The sequence below is a fragment of the Neovison vison genome, chromosome 6 (genome assembly GCF_020171115.1).
Source record: "Neovison vison isolate M4711 chromosome 6, ASM_NN_V1, whole genome shotgun sequence".
Lineage (NCBI taxonomy): Eukaryota > Metazoa > Chordata > Mammalia > Carnivora > Mustelidae > Neogale > Neogale vison.
In genome coordinates this window covers 191252994-191272753 of record NC_058096.1, presented here as the reverse complement: position 1 = coordinate 191272753, position 19760 = coordinate 191252994, and the positions used below count along the sequence as shown (strand labels likewise).

General features: G+C 43.8%; 1 protein-coding gene across 14 annotated transcripts in view; it reads right to left on the bottom strand.

Annotated features, from left to right (window-relative positions):
* Positions 1-19760, bottom strand: part of MAGI1 (membrane associated guanylate kinase, WW and PDZ domain containing 1) — a 639776-nt gene that overhangs the window by 44343 nt on the left and 575673 nt on the right. For all 14 annotated transcript variants that reach the window (XM_044253207.1, XM_044253208.1, XM_044253209.1 and 11 more), the window contains one exon: positions 1323-1354. In XM_044253207.1, the coding sequence (XP_044109142.1) occupies positions 1323-1354 (32 nt within the window). The remainder of the gene's footprint in view (positions 1-1322; positions 1355-19760) is intronic.

Genomic DNA, 19760 nt, shown 5'->3' with positions numbered 1-19760 from the left:
ACACATATGCCGTGTGTGTGCCTGTACACACACACACACACACACACCCCACACAAGCACACATTGGCATCTCTGTGGTTCCGATGTCGACACCTACCAGCACTTTTCAGCTTAAACATTAACGCGAACTGACAAGGAAAGCAGCCCTAGAGTCACATGTTCCGGTCGCCACAGCCCTATGCCACTGGAATCCCATCAATTATTGCAGGTTTTTCTCTTTGGACAACTTAGGAATGGAGTTTAAGAATGCAGGAAGCTCCCTCTCTCATCTCCCTAATAAACTTCTGCCTCTTGCCACCAGGCTTGCAGACAGGTGGAAAGAATCCCGCTGTAGCCCCAGTGAGCTGCAAAGTTTTAAAGGTTCTCCTTCCCCGGATGGCAGAAAGCTGCACATTTTCCCTCTCCCCAATAGCCCAAGCCCTGTGAAAGTACCCCCTCTCTGTCCTAATGTTAATGAATGGGGAAGCTTCTTTCTCCCGGATCAATTTCACAGGCATTGTAGTTCCAGATTTTGAGTTTTGAAGTAGCATTTTAATTTGTTGTCAGTGCCCTGGGAGCAGAAGCTCACATCACCAAGCAAAACACCACAGCCTCTAAGCTATTAGCTAACATGTCAACTAGGTAATGCATCTTCAGGGAAACCAGATTAGAAAGGACAGCAAAACATTGATTTTTTTTTTTTTAATCCTATACCTGCAGCATAATGCTGCTAAAGCTAGCAAAACAACAAAGGACATTTCGACAGCAAGGAAATGTCTTATTCTCAGTGCTGGGGCAGTGAACGTTGTTCCATGGGAGCATGGATATATATATATATACAGGGCAGGGCAATTCTTCTTTAAACCTGCAGCCTTTTTAATTTTGTAAATAATTCATCGTTCAATGCATAAGAAAGCTCAGGGAGAGAATCTGCCCATGTGAAGGGATGGAAACACCAGTTAAGAGCAACCCTACTCAGGAAGCAGGTGGAGCTTTCCCCCACCCCCCTCCCAGAGGAAACAATAGCATTTGTATCAAGTTAAAACTCATCCGTTTGCAAGAGAGTTGTAATGCATTTATACGGAGAGGATTCCAAACATGCATTCTTTAACCTGGCTTCTGCAGCATGCCCACAAATCACTAGACAGTTAAAAGATAAACCCAATACCGTCTCTATCAAAAGGACCCCCAGAACTTAATAAAAGGAGTCCGGGCTACTGTCTCCCCGACCTATTCTAAAACACATTTCGTGAAGTCAAGCCAGACAGCGTCCCTTCCCAACACCAGCCCCACCGTTCCCCCCCCACCCCCCAAAAAGAACCAAGTAACTGATAAGTCCTTACCGACTTTGGGCTCTTCTTGGGAATTGGCAACCCTGGAAAAAATGCAACAAGGAGGGAAGAGGGGAAGAAATCATTAGCATATAAATGTTACCTTTTCCTTAAAGAACAATCCCCAGGTGTTTCATGGCAACCTAGCCATCTGCAGAGTTATGTCAGATTTCTCCCCAGCATCGGAGTTACCAGGCTGTTCATATCGAATCAAAGCAGAGGGAGGAGGAGAGCGAGAGGCAGGAGATCTATCTGCATTAGCTATGCTGGCTTGTACTGCAGCAGCCTGGAGGCTGGGAAAAGAAATTCACAGACCTCAGCGGCCTGGGAAATTGAACACTTGGACAGAATCTCAAATGCTCTTCTGGATTAAGAGAGACTTAACTTACAATTAAGTCCAGGATATTTCCTTTCCACACGATCCACTTGTCAATCGAAGCGGACCAATCAGGACAGAGGAAGGGGTGTATATTTAGTTGCAGAGGAGTACATGGTTAAAATTAAATTTTTCTTTCCTTTTTTTTTTTTGGATCAGTTCTTTCCCTCCCCCCCCAACCCCTGCTTTTCAGGAGAGGAAATGCCTTCTTTATTTGGATGAGCTGAACACCAAAAACAAAGAAGGATGCTCTTTTGCCAGCAGAGAACACAAATTCAACTTGGTGTAGGAACCCCTCCAGATCATGGACACACCTCTCTGTGCATGTCAATCACCCAAGCACACTCCTATTTAGCTTGGAAAGGACACTAGCTGGTGTCAGACCCTTAAGGGGAAAGGAGATTGCTGGGGAGTGAATGAGAAATTTCATGGAGCTGCGAGATGATAAAGGCAGAGGAGAATAAGGTATTCACTGATCTTTGCTGGCTCTTCCGGAACCCTATCCTTCGTGGGAGGGGGAGAGCTGGAAGGGGCTGGTGATTGCCTCACAATTCTAGAAAAGTCAGCAGGGATTAGGAGCAGACATATGGGAAATCTGCCAACCGGGGAGTGCAGCAAAATAGGGCTAGAAAGGAAAATAAAAGCATATAGTAGTGTTTCAAAGGTAATCATTTCTGCAAGCTGCCCTCTCATTTTTTATTTATTTTTTATTTTGGGTTTGAGCGAGGGTTAGAATGCAAAATACGGATTCCATCTGGACTGGGCACCAAAGATATACTTGGGATCTGAGGATTTTGCACTGGCAACTTCAACCTTTTTTAGAAAACGATCCCTCTGTAGTGTGATGATTTCAATGCTTTGGGAAGTGACTTGTCAAACCGTGAGCTGTGCTAAGTTCAGCACAAGTAACACAAGGCAAGGGAAGTGGGTGAGTAGGAGGAAGCCATCAGGGGAGCACTGCTAATGTGCCCACTGCAAGTGAGGCATGACTGGCCATGGATTACTCGTCCCCAAAGGCACTGCGGACACTCTTCTGGCAAGGCTCATCACATTACCAAAATGAGGTCACCATGGTCTGGCCAAGTGGTTCTCGGACTTCTGAAGACATACAGAGAACTTGAAGAATTGTTATAAAAGCAGAATCCCGGGCCCCACCCTGAGGAGGGCCCAGGAGTCTGCAGTATAAACGTATCTTCTAGGACATTCTGACTGGTCTGAGGACCACATCTAAGGAGACTGTATTACATTTTCAAGTTGGGCGAACTCAGACAGGCAGCCCGCAGTGGGTTCCCTCAGTGCCTCAGTTTATGACATGAGTCAGGCTCACGTCACAGGATTAGGACAATCTGGACAAGGAGGACAACACATGTGAAAGCCTCATACCTGGCACAGAGTAGGTCCCTCAAATGTCAACCATGACACCTTACCTTGCAAATTTACACTGTTTGGAAAGGAAGGGGTTACAGTCACCTTCCTCTAACTAGAGAAAGTCATTTGCCCAACATGCTAACATACGGAAACCACAGGAGGGGAATATACTTTACCTATGGAGGAGAATAAGTGTTGAGCAATTTGGTTGTGTCATTATTCTTCCAAAATTATTAGGTGCTTTTATGTGTTCATTTATGTGATTCCCTTAGGAATTATTATTATTTTTTATTATTTTATTATTTAGTGTTGGTCACTGGACAGACTTCAAAATTGTATACTATTACGTCTTTGAATTCAGATGTTTTTCTAATTCAGACTGACCTCCTAGCTGACTGGAAGAAGCACCATTTCACTGTGGTTAGCTTTTACCAGACTTGCCTTCACCCAGGATCCCAGTGACCCTTTATAAAAATGTGTCCAGAATATCCAACTACGTAGGAGTCAGGGAAAATGCCTTTGATCTATATTCTGCTTATCATGTATAAAACTGACCATCTTAGGGGTGCCTAGATGGCACAGTCAGTTAAGGGTCGGACTCTTGGCTTCAGCTCAGGGAGTGATTTCAGGGTCGTGAGATCGAGCCCCGCATCAGGCTCATGTTCAGGTGCCCTTGGGACTCTCTTCCTCTCCCTCTGTCCTTCCCCCCTTCTCTCTCTCTCGCTCAATGAATAAATAAATCTTTGTCCCTGTCTCTTAAGATTTCATTTATAAAATAAAGATCCTTGTCTTTGTCCATCAGAGAGAAGCACTCGCCCGCTGAAAGGTGCAGACACAAGGATGCTCACTGCACACTTTTGGTATAAAGGAAAGCAGGAAAGGACTAGAGGCTCCAAACAAACTGGGCAACATGGAACCTGTAAGGCAGTCTGCAGAGGTTAAAAGGCATGAGTTATCTCTACATGTAACACGGACAGTCTCCAAAACACAATGCTGAGCGCAGGCAGCGTGCTGCAGGTGGAGACAGGTGTTAAATACACGCAAACACCTGCACAGGCTCCACTCCCCATGACCGTCCACACCAAACTAATGAGCCGCCAAGGAGGGGCAGCGATGGGAGGGGCTGGTTTAAGCAGATGTGGCCTTTATCTATAAGTCTTTATCAAGAATATCATATTTGTGGGTGCCTGGGTAGCTCAGTGGGTTAAAGCCTTTACCTTCGGCTCAGGTCATGATCTCAGGGTCCTGGGATCGAGCCCCGCATCGGGCTCTCTGCTCAGCGGGGAGCCTGCTTCCCTTCCTCTCTCTCTGCCTGCCTCTCTGCCTACTTGTGATCTCTGTCAAATAGATAAATAAAATCTTAAAAAAAAAAAAAAAGAATACCAAGTTTTATCTTGCTGAGGCAAGAAAACAGCTAGCTAAAAGTAAACACTAACTCATGAATGGCCCCTCCATTAACAGCACAAAACCAACCAGTCCATAGCAGGCCGGATGACAGCTACAGTGGGCTTCCTTGGAGGAAGCAGTTCATACAACATTCCAAAAGATCCCGAATCAACAGACACCGCAAGCTGTATTTTAGAACAAACAAGAAAAACTTCTTTTAATTTAAAGAGCAATTTGTTCCACTTTGCTACCTTCTTTTTAAAAAGCCAGTCCTTTTATGGGAGCCAAAACTGGCCACAAATTAGTATTCAGAATGTCAAAACTCGAGAGCCTCTACTTGAGTGCTTTTTAAAAGAGAAATCAAGGATCTGCTCTAAGTCCACACAGTCATTAAATCTTAAAATCTAATGAATATGAATGCTGGAACAAAGCCCCTGATTACGTATTTTAGCCAAAACCACTCAGAAGGTTTGAAAACAGCTGGGAGACCTAATGGAAAGTATTCAGAAAAGGTCACCATGCAGCAGAATTTTCCAAGACCCGGCATTGGATGGGTGACACAAAGCAGCAGGATCCCACACTTGCCAGCAAGACAGTGCTTTTCCCAGGACAAATCGCACTTCGTGCTTCCGGGGGCAGGGCAGGAAGCTTGTATTATATACGTTGTGTCACATACTACAGACAAGGCTCAGATGAAGAGAGGGCGCCTGTCTTCATGGACTCTCCTGTTTCCTTCAGAGAAAGGAAGGGTAATTTTGAGAAGAGACAGAAGAAAAAGTCTATGGATGGTACCGTCTGCTCTTTGAGTCTAGAAGGTAGCAAATGCTATTTCAAAGGGGTCCCAGAAAACTTTACAGTTCAAAGGTGAGTCTAAGTGTGATTTATAGAAGCGAGAAATGTTGGTACCTGAATTTCCCAAGACCCTGTGAAGAAGATGTCCTTTTGGAGAAAACAAATGGCAAAGACTGCGCTAGGGACTAGAATCTGACCAAGTAACAGGAAGAGAACTCTTTCCTTCTAAATATCAAAACCATAAACTATGCTACTAAACATGTTCTCCTAGAACTAAACGGTGAATGTTATTCTTGGTGAAATTTTATAATAGTTGTCTCCAATAATTTAAGTGAAAAGAGTAAAAATAGAATATATATACATTCAGAAACAAAGACTGGAAGGTTACATGTCAAAATAGTGTGTTCTTTGGCTCATGGGATCATGGATGGATTTATTACCTATTTTAGTAACTTCTACAACAAGAAAAGCTTTATTTATTTATGAACACACACACAGACACCGATAGATACCACAATAAAGAAAAGCATATACTGCCTTTTTATGTAGGATGAATATAGTAAAATGCAGAACATTTTACTGTACTTTTAAATCTCAAGAGCCATTACTTACCTCTACATCCTCCAAGAAGTGATCACCTCCCCCCTCCCAAAATGAATGTATAGGGATGGCTTCTTTAAGTACCACTGTTGAGATTAAGACTTGTGTTTATAGGCTGACTCAAGGGACACAGGGAAGACATCGATAGCTCAGCTGTGTTATCAGGAGAAGCCAAACAGAAGGCAGGCACTGCCCTTCCACAACTGACATGAACAAGCCTGAGTTGTAGGAAAGAGATCAGGCTTCTTTGGACCTAACTTCCTCCAGGTTAAAACAAGTGAAAATGTCAACCAGCCTTACCAACTGAAGGAATGAAGAGAAATCACGCAAAAGGCTTTCCAGGAGTGAAGTCTAACGTCACCGCCATAAGCAAAGTGGAACTACAAGTTATAAAAATGTACTATGCCATCAATTCACATTTTTTCTTTGTGATATTCATTCCGCTTTGTACTTGATCTCTAGATTTAAGCATTTGAATAGAATCATGTTAGCTTCTTCTTTAGCATTCCAACACACACTATGTCACTAATCCACATGTAATTGAACACATGAAATTCTTTAGAAGTTTGCATTGCAAAATGTTTGATTGAAAGCAACACTGGTGTTGAATTAGGTAATGCAACAATCAAGGAGCTGGGAACTGTTACCTATATTGAGAGAGAGAGACTGACAGATTCACGGATTTAAGCAATCAGGTAGTTAATTCATGGAGACCACTGAAAGCCATGGAAAGAAGACTAAGAACTTGGTCTGGGGCTACTCATAGATTCCAAACAGAATAAAACTACTCCTGAGCACATTTGCATCTCAGACCCCACTAACTTTCTTTCTTATTCTAAAATACATCAATACATAATCCTAAATGCTGGACTCGAAAACTACAGCTGATTTTAACCCAATAAACTCATCATCAAGAGTTTGTATTCAGGAAATAGAGAGAAAAAGATTTATCTAAAAAGATGTTCAACACAGTATTCTTTAAAGAAGATAAAGACTGGAAACAATTTTTTGGAACAGTTTTGGAAACAAAAATCTGAACTAAGAACAGAGGGCCAACCAAACATATTGCTATAGCAACAAGATGAAAAATTCTGAATCCATTAAAACAGGCAGAGATGGACATAAGACGTGCAAAGCAGGATAGAACTTTATACATAGGATATAAGGTCATGGGGTGCCTGGGTGGCTCAGTCCTTGGGCATCTGCCTTCAGCTCGGGTCATGATCCCGGGGGTCCTGGGATCAAGTCCTGTATCAGGCTCCCTGCTCGGTGGGGAGGCCTGCTTCTCCCTCTCCCATTCCCCCTGCTTGTGTTCCCTCTCTCAAAGTCTCTCTCTGTCGGACAGATAAAATGAAATCTTTAAAAAAATAGAAAAAAAAGAATATAAGCTCATTGTTTAAAAATAAGTAGATGTGGAACACCTGGGTCGCTCAGTGGGTTAAGCCACTGCCTTTGGCCCTTTGGCTCAGGTCATGATTCCAGGGTCTTGGGATCGAGTCTCGCTTGGGGCTCCTTGCTTGGCAGGGAGCCTGCTTCTCTCTCTGCCTCTGCCTACCTCTCTTGCCTGCTTGTGTGCTCTCTCTCTTTCTCTTTGACAACTAACTAACTAACTAAATAAATAAAATCTTTAAAAAAAAAAAAGGTATATGTATATATTGCACACATACATCACACACCCAAAGACTTAAAGAACATGTATTAAAATAGTCTTTCTGAATGCTAGGATTAATATGTGATTCATATTCTTATTCTCAGTCTTTCCCAAGTTTTCCAGATTTTACATACAAGTACAATTATAAACAGACAAGCATTACTCAGTGTGCTTGGACAATGGTAAGTATTTATTAGTTTTAGTGCAGTGCTAGATTAAAAAATAACAGGAATTTGTTCTAGCTCTCTTTTGGCTCAATGACTACCATTTCTACTTGAGTGTCTGTGCTATAAATCCTGGGCCATGGCCTTGACTGAAAATAGAATTAAAAAAAAGCTGTTAGAGCCTCTCTCAAGCAAAGAGGAACAGAAGTAAACAATTTCAAGCAGTCTCTGAAACCTTAACCAGTAACCCTACAAAGCCAATTCTACTGAGTTCTATGACCATCAGATTAAATCATCTTGTCTAAGCATATGGCTATGGTGTTAGATGCAACTCCTGGGGTGAGGTTGACTTCCACTGTTTGGGTCTCTAATAAGGACAGAGCGTATAAAATACCTTATCAGCAAACAGAGAGGGTAATGAGAAAGATCAAGAAGAAAGAGAAAAGTTTCATTGCTTGCTTCTCCTTCCTTCTTGGGAAGATTTAAAGGGCACGTCTAAAAATTTTTTGAGGAGGGACACTGCATTAAAGAAGTTTGCAGAACACTGAAATCTACCGACAAAATGTTGCCACATAAAGGAATCACACACCCAGCAGGGTAATGCTTTTATGGGTGGGGAGGGGGAAGGGGACAGTACGAGGATGGATCAAAATACTAAGGGATACATGAGGTACAGATGGAGGGGTGCAGGAAGGTGTAAGGTTCCCTTGGCCATGCAGAAGTGATGATTACTTCACCGCAAACCAGTGACTCAACGCAACTAACATTAATGGCCAGTATCCCTTCTTACAAAAGCCACCCACGGGGTGCCTGGGTGACTCAGTCTGTTAAGCATCTTCCTGTGGCTCAGGTCATGATCCCAGGGTTCTGGGATTGAGCCCCGCATAGGGCTCCCTGCTGAGTGGGGAGCCTGCTTCTCCCTCTCTCTCTTCCCCTCCCACTTGTGCATGCAGGCGTTCTCTCTCTCTCAAATAAATAAAATCTTAAAAAAAAAAAAAGCCACCCACATCATCTCTACCAATTTTTTGTTTGTTTGGTTTGTTTAATACCAAACATGTAAACCATGGTTAAATTTAAACTGCACTTCCCGACTGATAAAATGCTAAAGACAGTCCAGAAAACTGAAAAAGGGTAGAAGACTCAGCCCTAACTTTTTCCATTGGGGACTGGAAGGAAATTAGGGAAAATTCACTCCCTGCACTAAAATTCACTCCCTTCACCAAACTGCACTAAAGTCCTGCTATGTGCCAAGAGCTGGCATGAATTAAAGCAATGAGTAAGATCTACAAGGTCCTATTTTCACAGGGCTCACATTCTGTGGGAAAACAGAGCATATACAACTTAGCAAATACTTTCAGAGGAATAGCTTCAGTGAAGAAAACCGAAGCAGGAATGTGGAACAGGCTGTGCCTGGGATGCACGACTAGTCTACCCTTGGGCAGGATGGGGGGTGGGGGATGTCAAGCTCCTCTTTCTTGAAGAGCCAGTATCTGAGTTAAGACCTGAATCATGAGGAGGAACCATCCATGTGACTACTCACCCATACAAGATTTATTGAGCTCTGCCATACGCCTACCGAAGCACGGCTGAAGAGATAAAGGTAAATCAGACTTGGCCCTGACCTGGACGAGTTCATAGACTGTCTTAAAAAAAAAAAAAAAAAAAAAAAAGCTCAACAGTGATAATTGAGCGTGGTCAGTGCTAAGCACCGTGCCGGAAAGAAGTATGATGGCTCTGGGGTGCACGAGCAAAGAAAGCTAATCCGATGTGAAGAAGTAGGTGGAGGGGATGAGCCCTGAAGGAGGGCTGGCATTTAATCACAGGGTCAGGAGGTTGGCAGCAATATGCAATGATGGATGCTTGATTGAAAAATAATGATGAGCTTTTTCAAAGTTCTTTTTTTTTTTTTTTTTTAAACCTAAATCAGTGCGCCAGTTTAACCCCAAGGCCAAGTTTCAACTAGAGTACCTTCTCACTGAAAGACCTTGCAAATGCCATGTATCATAAAATTGAATCCATGAAACAAAAATTTTAAAAATGGTTCTAGTTTAGAGATGCTTGCTTTGTATCTTCTTCTTCCTCGGGTCCAATCCCATGCTCGACCCTATGGTATCATATCTCAAGGCAAATGTGATACTTGCTGCCAAGAACAAGAGCATCAGACCCAACATCTCCAAAAAGATGAAGACGTTCTCTCCTTTGGTGACCTAAGAATGGCCGTCATGAAATATTGGTCATCATATTTTTAAAAAATATTTTATTTATTTATTTAATGGAACGAGAGAAAGATCACAAGTAGGCAGAGAGGCAGGCAGAGAGAGAGAGAGGAAAGCAGGCTCCCTGCTGAGCAGAGAGCCCAATGTGGGGCTCAAACCCAGGACCCTGAGATCATGACCTGAGCCGAAGGCAGAGGTTTAACCCATTGAACCACCCAGGCTCCCCTGGCCATCATAATTTAGAGAGATGGTTGGACTCCAGATGCATGGAATAAGTAGCTCCTGAGGTGTGTCACGTTTAGCATCTGGTGAGAAGAACAGAGTTCCACAGCTTTATGGGGACAGAGAAGTCGGCTTCAATTACACAGTATGTACAGCCTGATAAATATGTCCCAAAGAGAAAATAAATGGTTTGCAAGTCTGCCGGCTGCTAATAGTTTACAGGGCCTTTCACCTCAAAGTCGTAAGCCTTGAACCGGCACAGGTGAGGAGAGACCCGAAGTCATTAATACTTTGGAGCCACTCACAAGTACCGTCATAGTGCAAGTCCTGAGAGAGAAATGGTCACTTCACAAACGGTGTCCACGAAACGGCACAGAGAGTGCTGTTATTGTTCTCTCCCCCAAACACCACAAAGGGTCAAAAACTTGGTTTCTCTTCTCATTTGTGTATTTTTAAAAAGGGTGGGGGGGGGCAGCGTCTGCAGAAGCTAGAGCTGAGAATAGAGTGAACTAACATGAACGGAGAGCGTGCCTTGGCTGACGTAAACTCATTCTTCTCAACTGCTGTCCGCGTTAAGTACTAATATCCTCCCTAGTTTAGAGATGAGAAAACTGGGGCACTGACAGTTCAGAAACATGGCCATGGTCGCACAGGTGAGCAGCTGAGAGGAAACCTGGTGTAATGCCAAGACCGTGCTTTTTAACGTTGAACTACATAGCCTCATTCAGAGGTGCTTAATCCATTTGGGATCGCGTCCCATTAGGAAAGGGTATATACACATAAAAATACATTCATAAAAATTTTGCCTACAGCTTCAGGGATATACGGATAACATCCTGCAGGTCAACAGGTCAAAGTGTCTTGAGCCCGTAACTGTGATGTGGGTTTAGGAACAGAATTCCCTTTCTAGAGATAGCATCGGAGTCTCGGCATAGCCAATCAGATTCTTAACATGGTCGCTGACTTTTTTTCAAAGGTTTTATTTATTCATTTGACAGAGAGGGAACACAGGCAGGGGGAGTGGGAGAGGGAGAAGCAGCTTGCCGCCGAGCAGGGAGTCTAATGTAGGGCTCAATCCCAGGACCCCGGGATCATGACCCCAGCTGAAGGTAGACACTTAATGACTGACCCACCCCAGGGCCCCTGGTTTCTGATATTTTACCCCAAGTCATAGTACTTGAATCATTAATCATTCAGGGCTACGCATACTAAAAATATAACAAGATGGGTCTCCGAATTGGGGGCAATGAAGCAAGTCTTCAGAGCTATACCACTAGCAGGCTGGCTGATCGCCAAGCCCGTTGAAGTACGGTTTTCAAAGCAGGCAGGAGCTTTTTCTACCTTGCATATGCATTCCAACACTACGTAATAACACGACTTTTTAAAAAAAAATGGGGTGCAGGAAAAAGATGGAGTGAGTAGAGTGAGTTATGGCGTCTTCTTTCCAGAAGGGGAAAGAAAAAGAACTTGTCAACTGCAAAAGACCACTAATTTGTTATGATGTACCATGAGGCCAATCTTTCTTCTCCAGAGAATATTCCTATCCAGGTCTACTTTGTCAGGGGTGGAATTAAGTCAGATTCTCAGGTGGCTCCAGGGAAGCTCTCTCACTCCATGTAGGTTGGAAATATTTGTCCTTTGAGTGTTTAGGTGTATGGTCTTATCTTAGTCTAGAAATGCCTCTACCTCTGAGGCAGACTCTCTGCCTGCCAGACTGAGAGCTTGACTTTCCTACCACCTGGATTTCAAATCTGAATGGCTCTTTGCGTTTGTGCTTAAGGGTTGGCCCAGTTACCCATCCCCCTTATGCCCCATGATCACGGAGGTCTCCCTGGGATAGGAGACGCTACTTGTAACTCTGAAGTCCCAAGGCAGTTCCTGTAAGGCTCCAAGTTTCACTTTTAGCTGCTTAGGATGTGTAGGGAGGATTATGAAAGAATAGTCCAAAATAGCTCATTGAAAGAAAAAGCCAATAAGGATTCCTTTTCTAGGTTGGATAAACAGGATGCTGGATAGGCCCTTATTTTAAGGCCACTGGTCCCAAAGGGAAACCTATCACTGTAATTGGTGCTGAGAAGTTTCTAGGTTAAAAAAAAAAAAAAAAAAAAAAAAAAAAGCCAGGATTCTTTTCTACAGGGTTACTGACTTTTAGGATGATTTTTATCCTGGCTGCTTTATTTTTAGCCATGTAAGTTGGGCACAGGACCAACAAAGAGATCCAGGAGCGTCTCCTGAATTGTTTTAACCTAATAGGACAGTAAACCCCTGAAATGTAAGGCTCTTTTGGAGGCTTCTCTTTCCTACCAGATAGGTTTCCAAAATGTATCCTGAACCCATTCATGTCTGTCCATCTCCGCTGCAACCCCTTTTCTTGCAAGATGACCATTAAGAACCTAAGAATTGGGGCGCCTGGGTGGCTCAGTGGGTTAAGCCGCTGCCTTTGGCTCAGGTCATGATCTCAGGGTCCTGGGATCGAGTTCCACATCGGGCTCTCTGCTCAGCAGGGAGCCTGCTTCCTCCTCTCTCTCTCTCTGCCTACTTGTGATCTCTCTTTGTTAAATAAATAAATAAAATCTTAAAAAAAAAAAACAAAACCCCTAAGAATTGGTATCTGCTTTATTCTTCATCCCCTTTAATCTATTATCCACACAGAGGCCAGAAACATCTTTCCAAAGCATAAATCAGATTATATGGACTGCAGGATACACGTTTCTGTGGCTTCCCAACACAGTTTCAATGAAGTATAAGCTCTTTTCCGTGTCCCACGAGGCGTTCCTCGATCTCCGCCTGCCTGCCCCTGTGATTTCATTCCCTACTACTCTTCCCCTTCCCCATCCTCCAGCCTGGCACTCTCCACTTTTGGACTAATTCCTTCCATTCCTCTGAACGTCTTCACTGGCTATGCCCTCTGCCGGGAACACTGTCCCTGCAGACCTCCACAGGTGGCTTCTTGTCACTTAGGGCTCTCATCGAATGGCACTATTCCTGAGAAGACATTCAGGGAACCATGCCATCAGCAGATCCAAAGTGAGTCTTCTTCTTCTTCTTTTTTTTAAGAGTTTATTTTTAAGCAATCTCTACACCTGCCCCGGGGGCTCGAACTCACAACCCCGAGATCAAGGGTTGCATGCTCTATGGATAGAGCCAGCCAGGCACCCCTTGAGGTGAGCCTTCTTCTTCTCTTTTCTTTCTTTCTTTTTTTATTTTTTATTTTTTATTTTTTAAGACTTTATTTATTTATCTGACAGAGAGATCACAAGTAGGCAGAGCAGAAAGGCAGGCAGAGAGAGAGGAGGAAGCAGGCTCCCCGCTGAGCAGAGAACCTGATGTGGGGCTCGATCTCAGGACCCTGAGATCATGACCTGAGCTGATGGCAGAGGCTTAACCCATGGAGCTACTCAGGCGCCCTGGAGGTGAGTCTTCTTATCATACTTTATTCACACAGACCAGTTTCTTGGTTTTCACAGACCCTGTGGTTCTCTCAGATTATTCTGTTTACTTGTCTATTGTCCACATTGCTCATCATTGTAATTTACTTACTTATTGTCTCCATTTCATGGACCAGGTCTATCTGACTGTAGAACTGGAGTCCAGCACTAAAACAGTACCTGGTCCCCAGGTGGGCAAATACCTCCTGGATGAACGTGTGACTGTGCACAGCTCACGAAATCCATTTGTATATTGCAGGCAGCAGGAAGGGCTGATGAGGCAAAGGGGAGGGACAGCTCGGTCTTCCCTTGGATCGTGTCATTGCTGCTGTGACTGCTTAACAGCTCTTGCTCCTTGGGCAGCTCCTTGATTGACTGCTGAGCTGCCAGGCTCTGCTCAACGCACGGCTGCCTCCCTGCACGCGGAGAGCGAGGTCCCGCTTGTGCCACCTTGTGTTCTAAATTCCCATCACAGCGGATGGCTCTGGTCTCAGAACTAACTGCAGACTCGCAAGGAAACCTCAGACCCCACAGCTCTCAGCTCCAGCAAATGAACTGTTCTCAGGAGCTCTTCCAATCTCAGTAATTCTTCAGTTAAGGGTACCTTTACATCCTTCCTTAGAAAAGCAACTTCTATGCCAACACTGGGTTAAAAGACGCCAGATGCCTTCCTCTTCCCCACAAAAAGGAATATTTCAGGTCCTTTCCTTCAGCTAAATGCATGAATCTTTTGAGCAGTTTTAACAGACTTAGTGATATGATAATCATTCTTCTGTCACCACGTACTTTCTGCACAATGGGAGGGAGATTTTCCCATTTGCTCTGGAAGCGTATCTATAATTTGGTCATCTCAATTAACTTTATTACCACACTGCTTAATTGTGACCGAAGGCAGCCGGCACCATATCAAAGTTTACCTCAATCTCTCAAATTTAGGAAACTGTATTAGCTTCGGAAAACACAGGTCACAGTTAATAACAGCAAGGCGATCCGACTTGGGAGTCCTGCAGCTCTACATTATTCAAACTGTCTGGAAGTCAGACCTACAGAGCCATTTACTGAAGGGTCAGGTTTTTCCAAAGAGCAAAGGACATGTGATGAACAGCTCCATTCATCTCCCATGGCGATATTACATGTCTTTAAAATCTTCTTGCTGAAACAATATCTGAACCCGTCTAAGTGATTATGTGAACTACGAAGAAAAAAAGCTGTTTGCTTGACTTTGTCAATTTCTAATGAATTGCTGCCCCATATAGCATTGGGAAGTAGTGGAAATTTAGGCCTTGTTCAACTATTAGATTTCAGGTTTCCGTGACTCAATACTCATTTTGCTGATTGCATTTGCTTAAAGGCAGAATATGGGAATCTGTTTCACCTCCCCACCTCCCCCAAACACACACCCTAACATACACACACACTGTCCCACTCAGGATGAATCTCAATTAGAAATAATTTACAGGTCAAGTACATTTAAGACGTAGGGAAAAATTTAAGAATTGCAAGGTTATTTAATGAAATATTTTATCTGGGAACAGGATATATCACAGGGTCCTACCTTGAAGGAATACTTTGCATTTATGGCAAGGAAGGGTAAGTAACAGAAATGCACACTGGAAATGAAATACTTCCTCACCCAGGAAGTATTTTCAGGGAGGAAGATACTCAAAAAATTTCTCACAGTGGGGACTGACTACCAGGATCCTTGGCTTCCTCTTGTATCTGACTCTGGCTGATTCCTACTGCTCTAATCAGGCTTAGAGTCAACTCAGATGGAGAACTTCAGGCAAGAAAACACACTGGAAAAGGATTTTTTAAAGCTATCGTGAAGTTTCTGAGACTGCTTTTCACATACAAGAAATCAGCCATGGGTATTTTGGGGTGCCCCATGCTGGCTCACCCAACTTTTCCCTTGCTATTGGAGTTAACATTCTCAGGACAAAAGAATTCATGGAAGAATCTGACTGATAGGGGTGTCTGGGTGCTTCAGTGGGTTAAGCCTCTGCCTTCGGTTCAGATCATGGTCTCAGGGTCCTGGGATCGAGCCCCGCATCGGGTTCTCTGCTCAGCGGGAAGCCTGCTTCTCCCTCTCTCTTTCTGCCTGCCTCTCTGCCTACTTGTGATCTCTGTCAAATAAATAAATAAAATCTTAAAAAAAAAAAAAGAATCTGACTGATAAAGGTAATATTATGGAAGGGCAAGCCCTAGGAGAGTTGTGGAGCCATTGTTGGTCTTACACCCAAACATAGCTTCCCCCTAAAGGTAGGCGGCCATGGAAGCCATGGTCAGGGAAGGGGGAAGTTCCCATTGCCTTTCCTATGGTTTGGATTCCGGACCCCCACTCATATATTACTTTGGAGCCCTTTCCTTCCTTTCCTGTCTTCCCTACCTCCTGAGGGCCTCCTGATCTGCATCAGTGATTCCCAGATTTGAGATTTCATGAACCACTAAATTTTCATAGAACAGATTTAAACAAATGACCACAATTTGCTAATTCCTTATTTGGCAAACTACAAATATTAAAAAGGGGGACAAATAACAACCAACTACCATTCCATAAGTAAAAGTATATTTCAGCAGGAAAAACAAAACAAACAAACAAACAAAAAAACCCAGGAAGGATGTGATCTCTAAAGGAGAGTGCTTTTCACAGTACTTTGTGAAAGTACTGTTCTGTCCCGATTTCACCGATTCTGTCTCACTTCACTGTTTCTGAAAACCATGTCATCACAGATCAGAAGGAACATATCCCCAGCTACTTCTTCCCTTGGCATTCCTCCTTTTCGCCTTCCCTTATCTTTTCTCTATCACAGAAAATTACGCCAGAAGTATTGAGACACAGGACCACCTAAGTCCTCCACCTCCTTTCTCTAAAATTCTATCTAATGTGCAGGACCAAGAACAGCGACCATCAGGATAGAGCAGCACTGCAGCTACCACAAGCCCTCCTCTTGCTCCGTCCTCCTGACAATGCTGGGGAAGGTACAGTTGGATGGCAATGCAGAGGCCCACAGCTGGACGGGGATGCAGTAGCTAGTGACAGAGAAGAGGACAGAAGCACGATTCTGACAACGGACCACGCTGCAACTTCCGTTCCTGAGCAGAAGCAATGACTGAGAAGAAATGGGGACTTCTCATAGGAAATTTCTTCCACCCAAGTTCAACCAAAAGTAATCTACAAACTGATTTCATTAGCACTCCAAAAAAAAAAAAATAATAAAAGAAAGAAAGAAAGAAAGAATATAGCATTTTCAACAGCAAAAACAAGATGGGTGCCAAAGGGACGAAAGCAGTGCTTCCCAAGCAAAGTTGATGTTGCTCTTCAGGGGACACTGGCCAGGTCTGAAGACACTGTTGGAGACTCCCATGAAAGAGAAGGAGAGGCTGCTACGGTCATTGAGTGGGTACAGACCAGGGAAGCTGCCAGGAAGCCTGTGATGCGCAGGAAAATAATTATCCAGTCCATGACCTCAACACTGCATAGTTTGAGAAATTCTGAGATTAAAAAAAAACAACAACCATTTCTGGAGCACCTGGATGGCTCAGTCGGTTAAGCTTCTGACTCTTGGTTTCAGCTCAGGCCATGATCTCAGGGTCATGAGATCGAGTCCCCCGAGTTGGGCTCTGTGCTCAGTATGAGTGTGCTGGAGATTCTCCCTCTCCTCCTCCCCACCAGCTTGTGTGTGCTCTCTGTAAAAACAACTGTTTCTTCCTTCTTCACTAGCCATGTCTAAGTGAAAGTTGCTCTGCAGGGGGGCAGACTACAAAGAATCCTGTTAATCAATGGGCAATTCTGTGATTTTTTAATGCAATCATTTTCCACTTTGGCACATGGTATCTATGGCACAAGCAATCACAGAGAACATTTTTTTAAAATTAGAACCAACATACATCTCTTATCTAAGGGAGCACTGACCTAATTCCAGCTATCTTCAAATGATTTTAAAGAACTGATTAGTGTTTATGCAACTATACAAAAGCTTTTTAAAACACAGCTTTTTAGACGAATACAGCGTACCAGAGCCCTTGAACCTAGCAACTGCAGAAATACAAGTGTAATAAAAGTGCAGGTTGCTGCGTTAGGCGAGTTGATAGCCTACACAAGGGACAGAAAGGGAGTCCCTCTATTTCGGAGTCTTATAACCAGTCCCTGTTGCAGCTCTCTAACTATCATCACTGCTGCTCCATGACACGGGCGAAAGGTCTTTCAAACAATTTTGCCGCAAATATGAAAATCACGATAAAAAGATATATTAGCATTTTTCACAGCAAAGGTAATTTATCCAATGAGATTGCTAGAAAAAGAATTAACCATGAGAAAATGGGGGAGGGTGTGATTAACCACAGTGTATCTTAAACATTCACTTGCCTGTCCTTTATTGATAACGAGAGATTAGCACAGGGCTGAGATTCACCGGACGAAAGAAAGAATGAACAGCATTGACTGCATAAGGCGAGAAACAAAAAGCATTGAGAATATTCGAAACACAGTAAGAACAGGAGTATGAAATAAACCCAGGTAACAAGGTGGCACGAAAAGAGGCATGTTCCAGGTTGCCAGTGGAAACTCAGGACTTCTAAGGACCCAGTGCTATTCTCAAAGACATTAAGATTCTACCAAGATTTCTGAACCCAACTGGGTTATGTTCACAGACAGGGGACGTGACTAATATCTGAGCAGGAATACAAACCGGGGAAATGCCAGGTAAGGGTATTTAAAACTGCAGGTACAGGCTCAGTTAGAACCGTGTCAACGACTCCAGTCCAGATGGTCATAAAGAAAAGTGTGATTTAATTTGAGGGAAATGAGGGAAGGTGAAAAAAGTATTACCCAGAGTAAACACTCGGCCCCACATCGCAATTTGGGAAGACGCTAGGAAGATGCCTCTTGTGGTAAAGAGAGACTCAACGCAGTAAGGTCGCAGAACCATTATCAGAGAAGGGAGAAGCTACCATTATCACGTCCGTCACACGGGAGGCGGAAACTAATACATTGATTTTCACATGGAACCCAAGTAAGATAGTAAGAAAATTAACTCCAAAGTTAAGAAAAAGTGGTCTGAAGATACTTTGTTTCTTTGGTTGGGGAAAAAAAGAAAAGGATAAATTCAACCTAAAAGAAAGGAAAGCTAACCAGTTTCTAGAATTTTTGAGACGATGACGGCAAAAGGCGATTCCTAGAAAATGTGTCCACGGCAAGTCTGTGCACCCCCATGGGCGTCTTCGCGCTCGCTGGGTTTGGGTCTCAAACTCGGCGGCCGGTGGGCTGTGCGCAGGCGCGGGCCCGAGTGTGCCAGGCCGGATGGAAGGCAAAGGGAAACGGGAGGACTGTGCAAGCTGGAGTTGTTGCTGCCGAGTAAGTGCACTCACATTTTTAAGAAATTTAAAGCGAGACTACTGAAAAATACATGAGTGGGTCAGAGGGAATACTGCCCACGGACCACCGGTTTGCAACCCCAAACGCTTTTTATATTTCCGAGCTCTAATCCAATCATATTCGTAGAGGGCAAATTTGCCCCCATGGGGTCATTTGCAGTATCTAGAGGCATTTTTTTGTTGTTGTCACAATTTGGAGTGTGGTGGGGTGTGGCGGGTATACTATTGGCATCTACTACGTAGAGACCAGAGAAGCTGTTACACATTCTACAACGCACCCAGTGGATCCTGGCAACGAAGAATGATCTGGCCCCAAAAGTCAATCTTGCTGAGGTTGAGACACTGCTCTAGCCTCATGTCAGACAAAAAAGGCTCTGCTGTCACCCTCCCCGCTGAGTCACCTGTTACCCACATCTGTGCCACAAATTCCGACTGTGGTGTGTTACTGCTGGTAAAATTCATGTGTTAATCTTGTCTCCCTAATTACAGTGCGAGTACCCTTGTTTCCTCTCTCCTTATCTTAGAGCTTGCACAAAGGATGTGCTCCATTCTTGACTAAGAAGACCAGTAATGATTCAGCTGGGAAGCACCTTGTCACAAATACTATTTGAACTACGAAATTCAACAGAGAAGAAAAACAGCTATGCACAGTTCACACTCTGAAATGCACTCACTGATGGAACAAACAGCTCCCAAGTGGTGCTCTCCTGCCCTAATCTCACCATGACAGAACCTCAGACCCCAGATAACTGCCCATATTTCTGTTCGCTTGGATGTCCCAGGAGTATCCCACAATTCACGTGCATGAGAAGAACCCTGGATTCCTGAATTCAAGGTCTGCCCACTCTTGCTTCAGTAGCCAAATCTTAGCAAA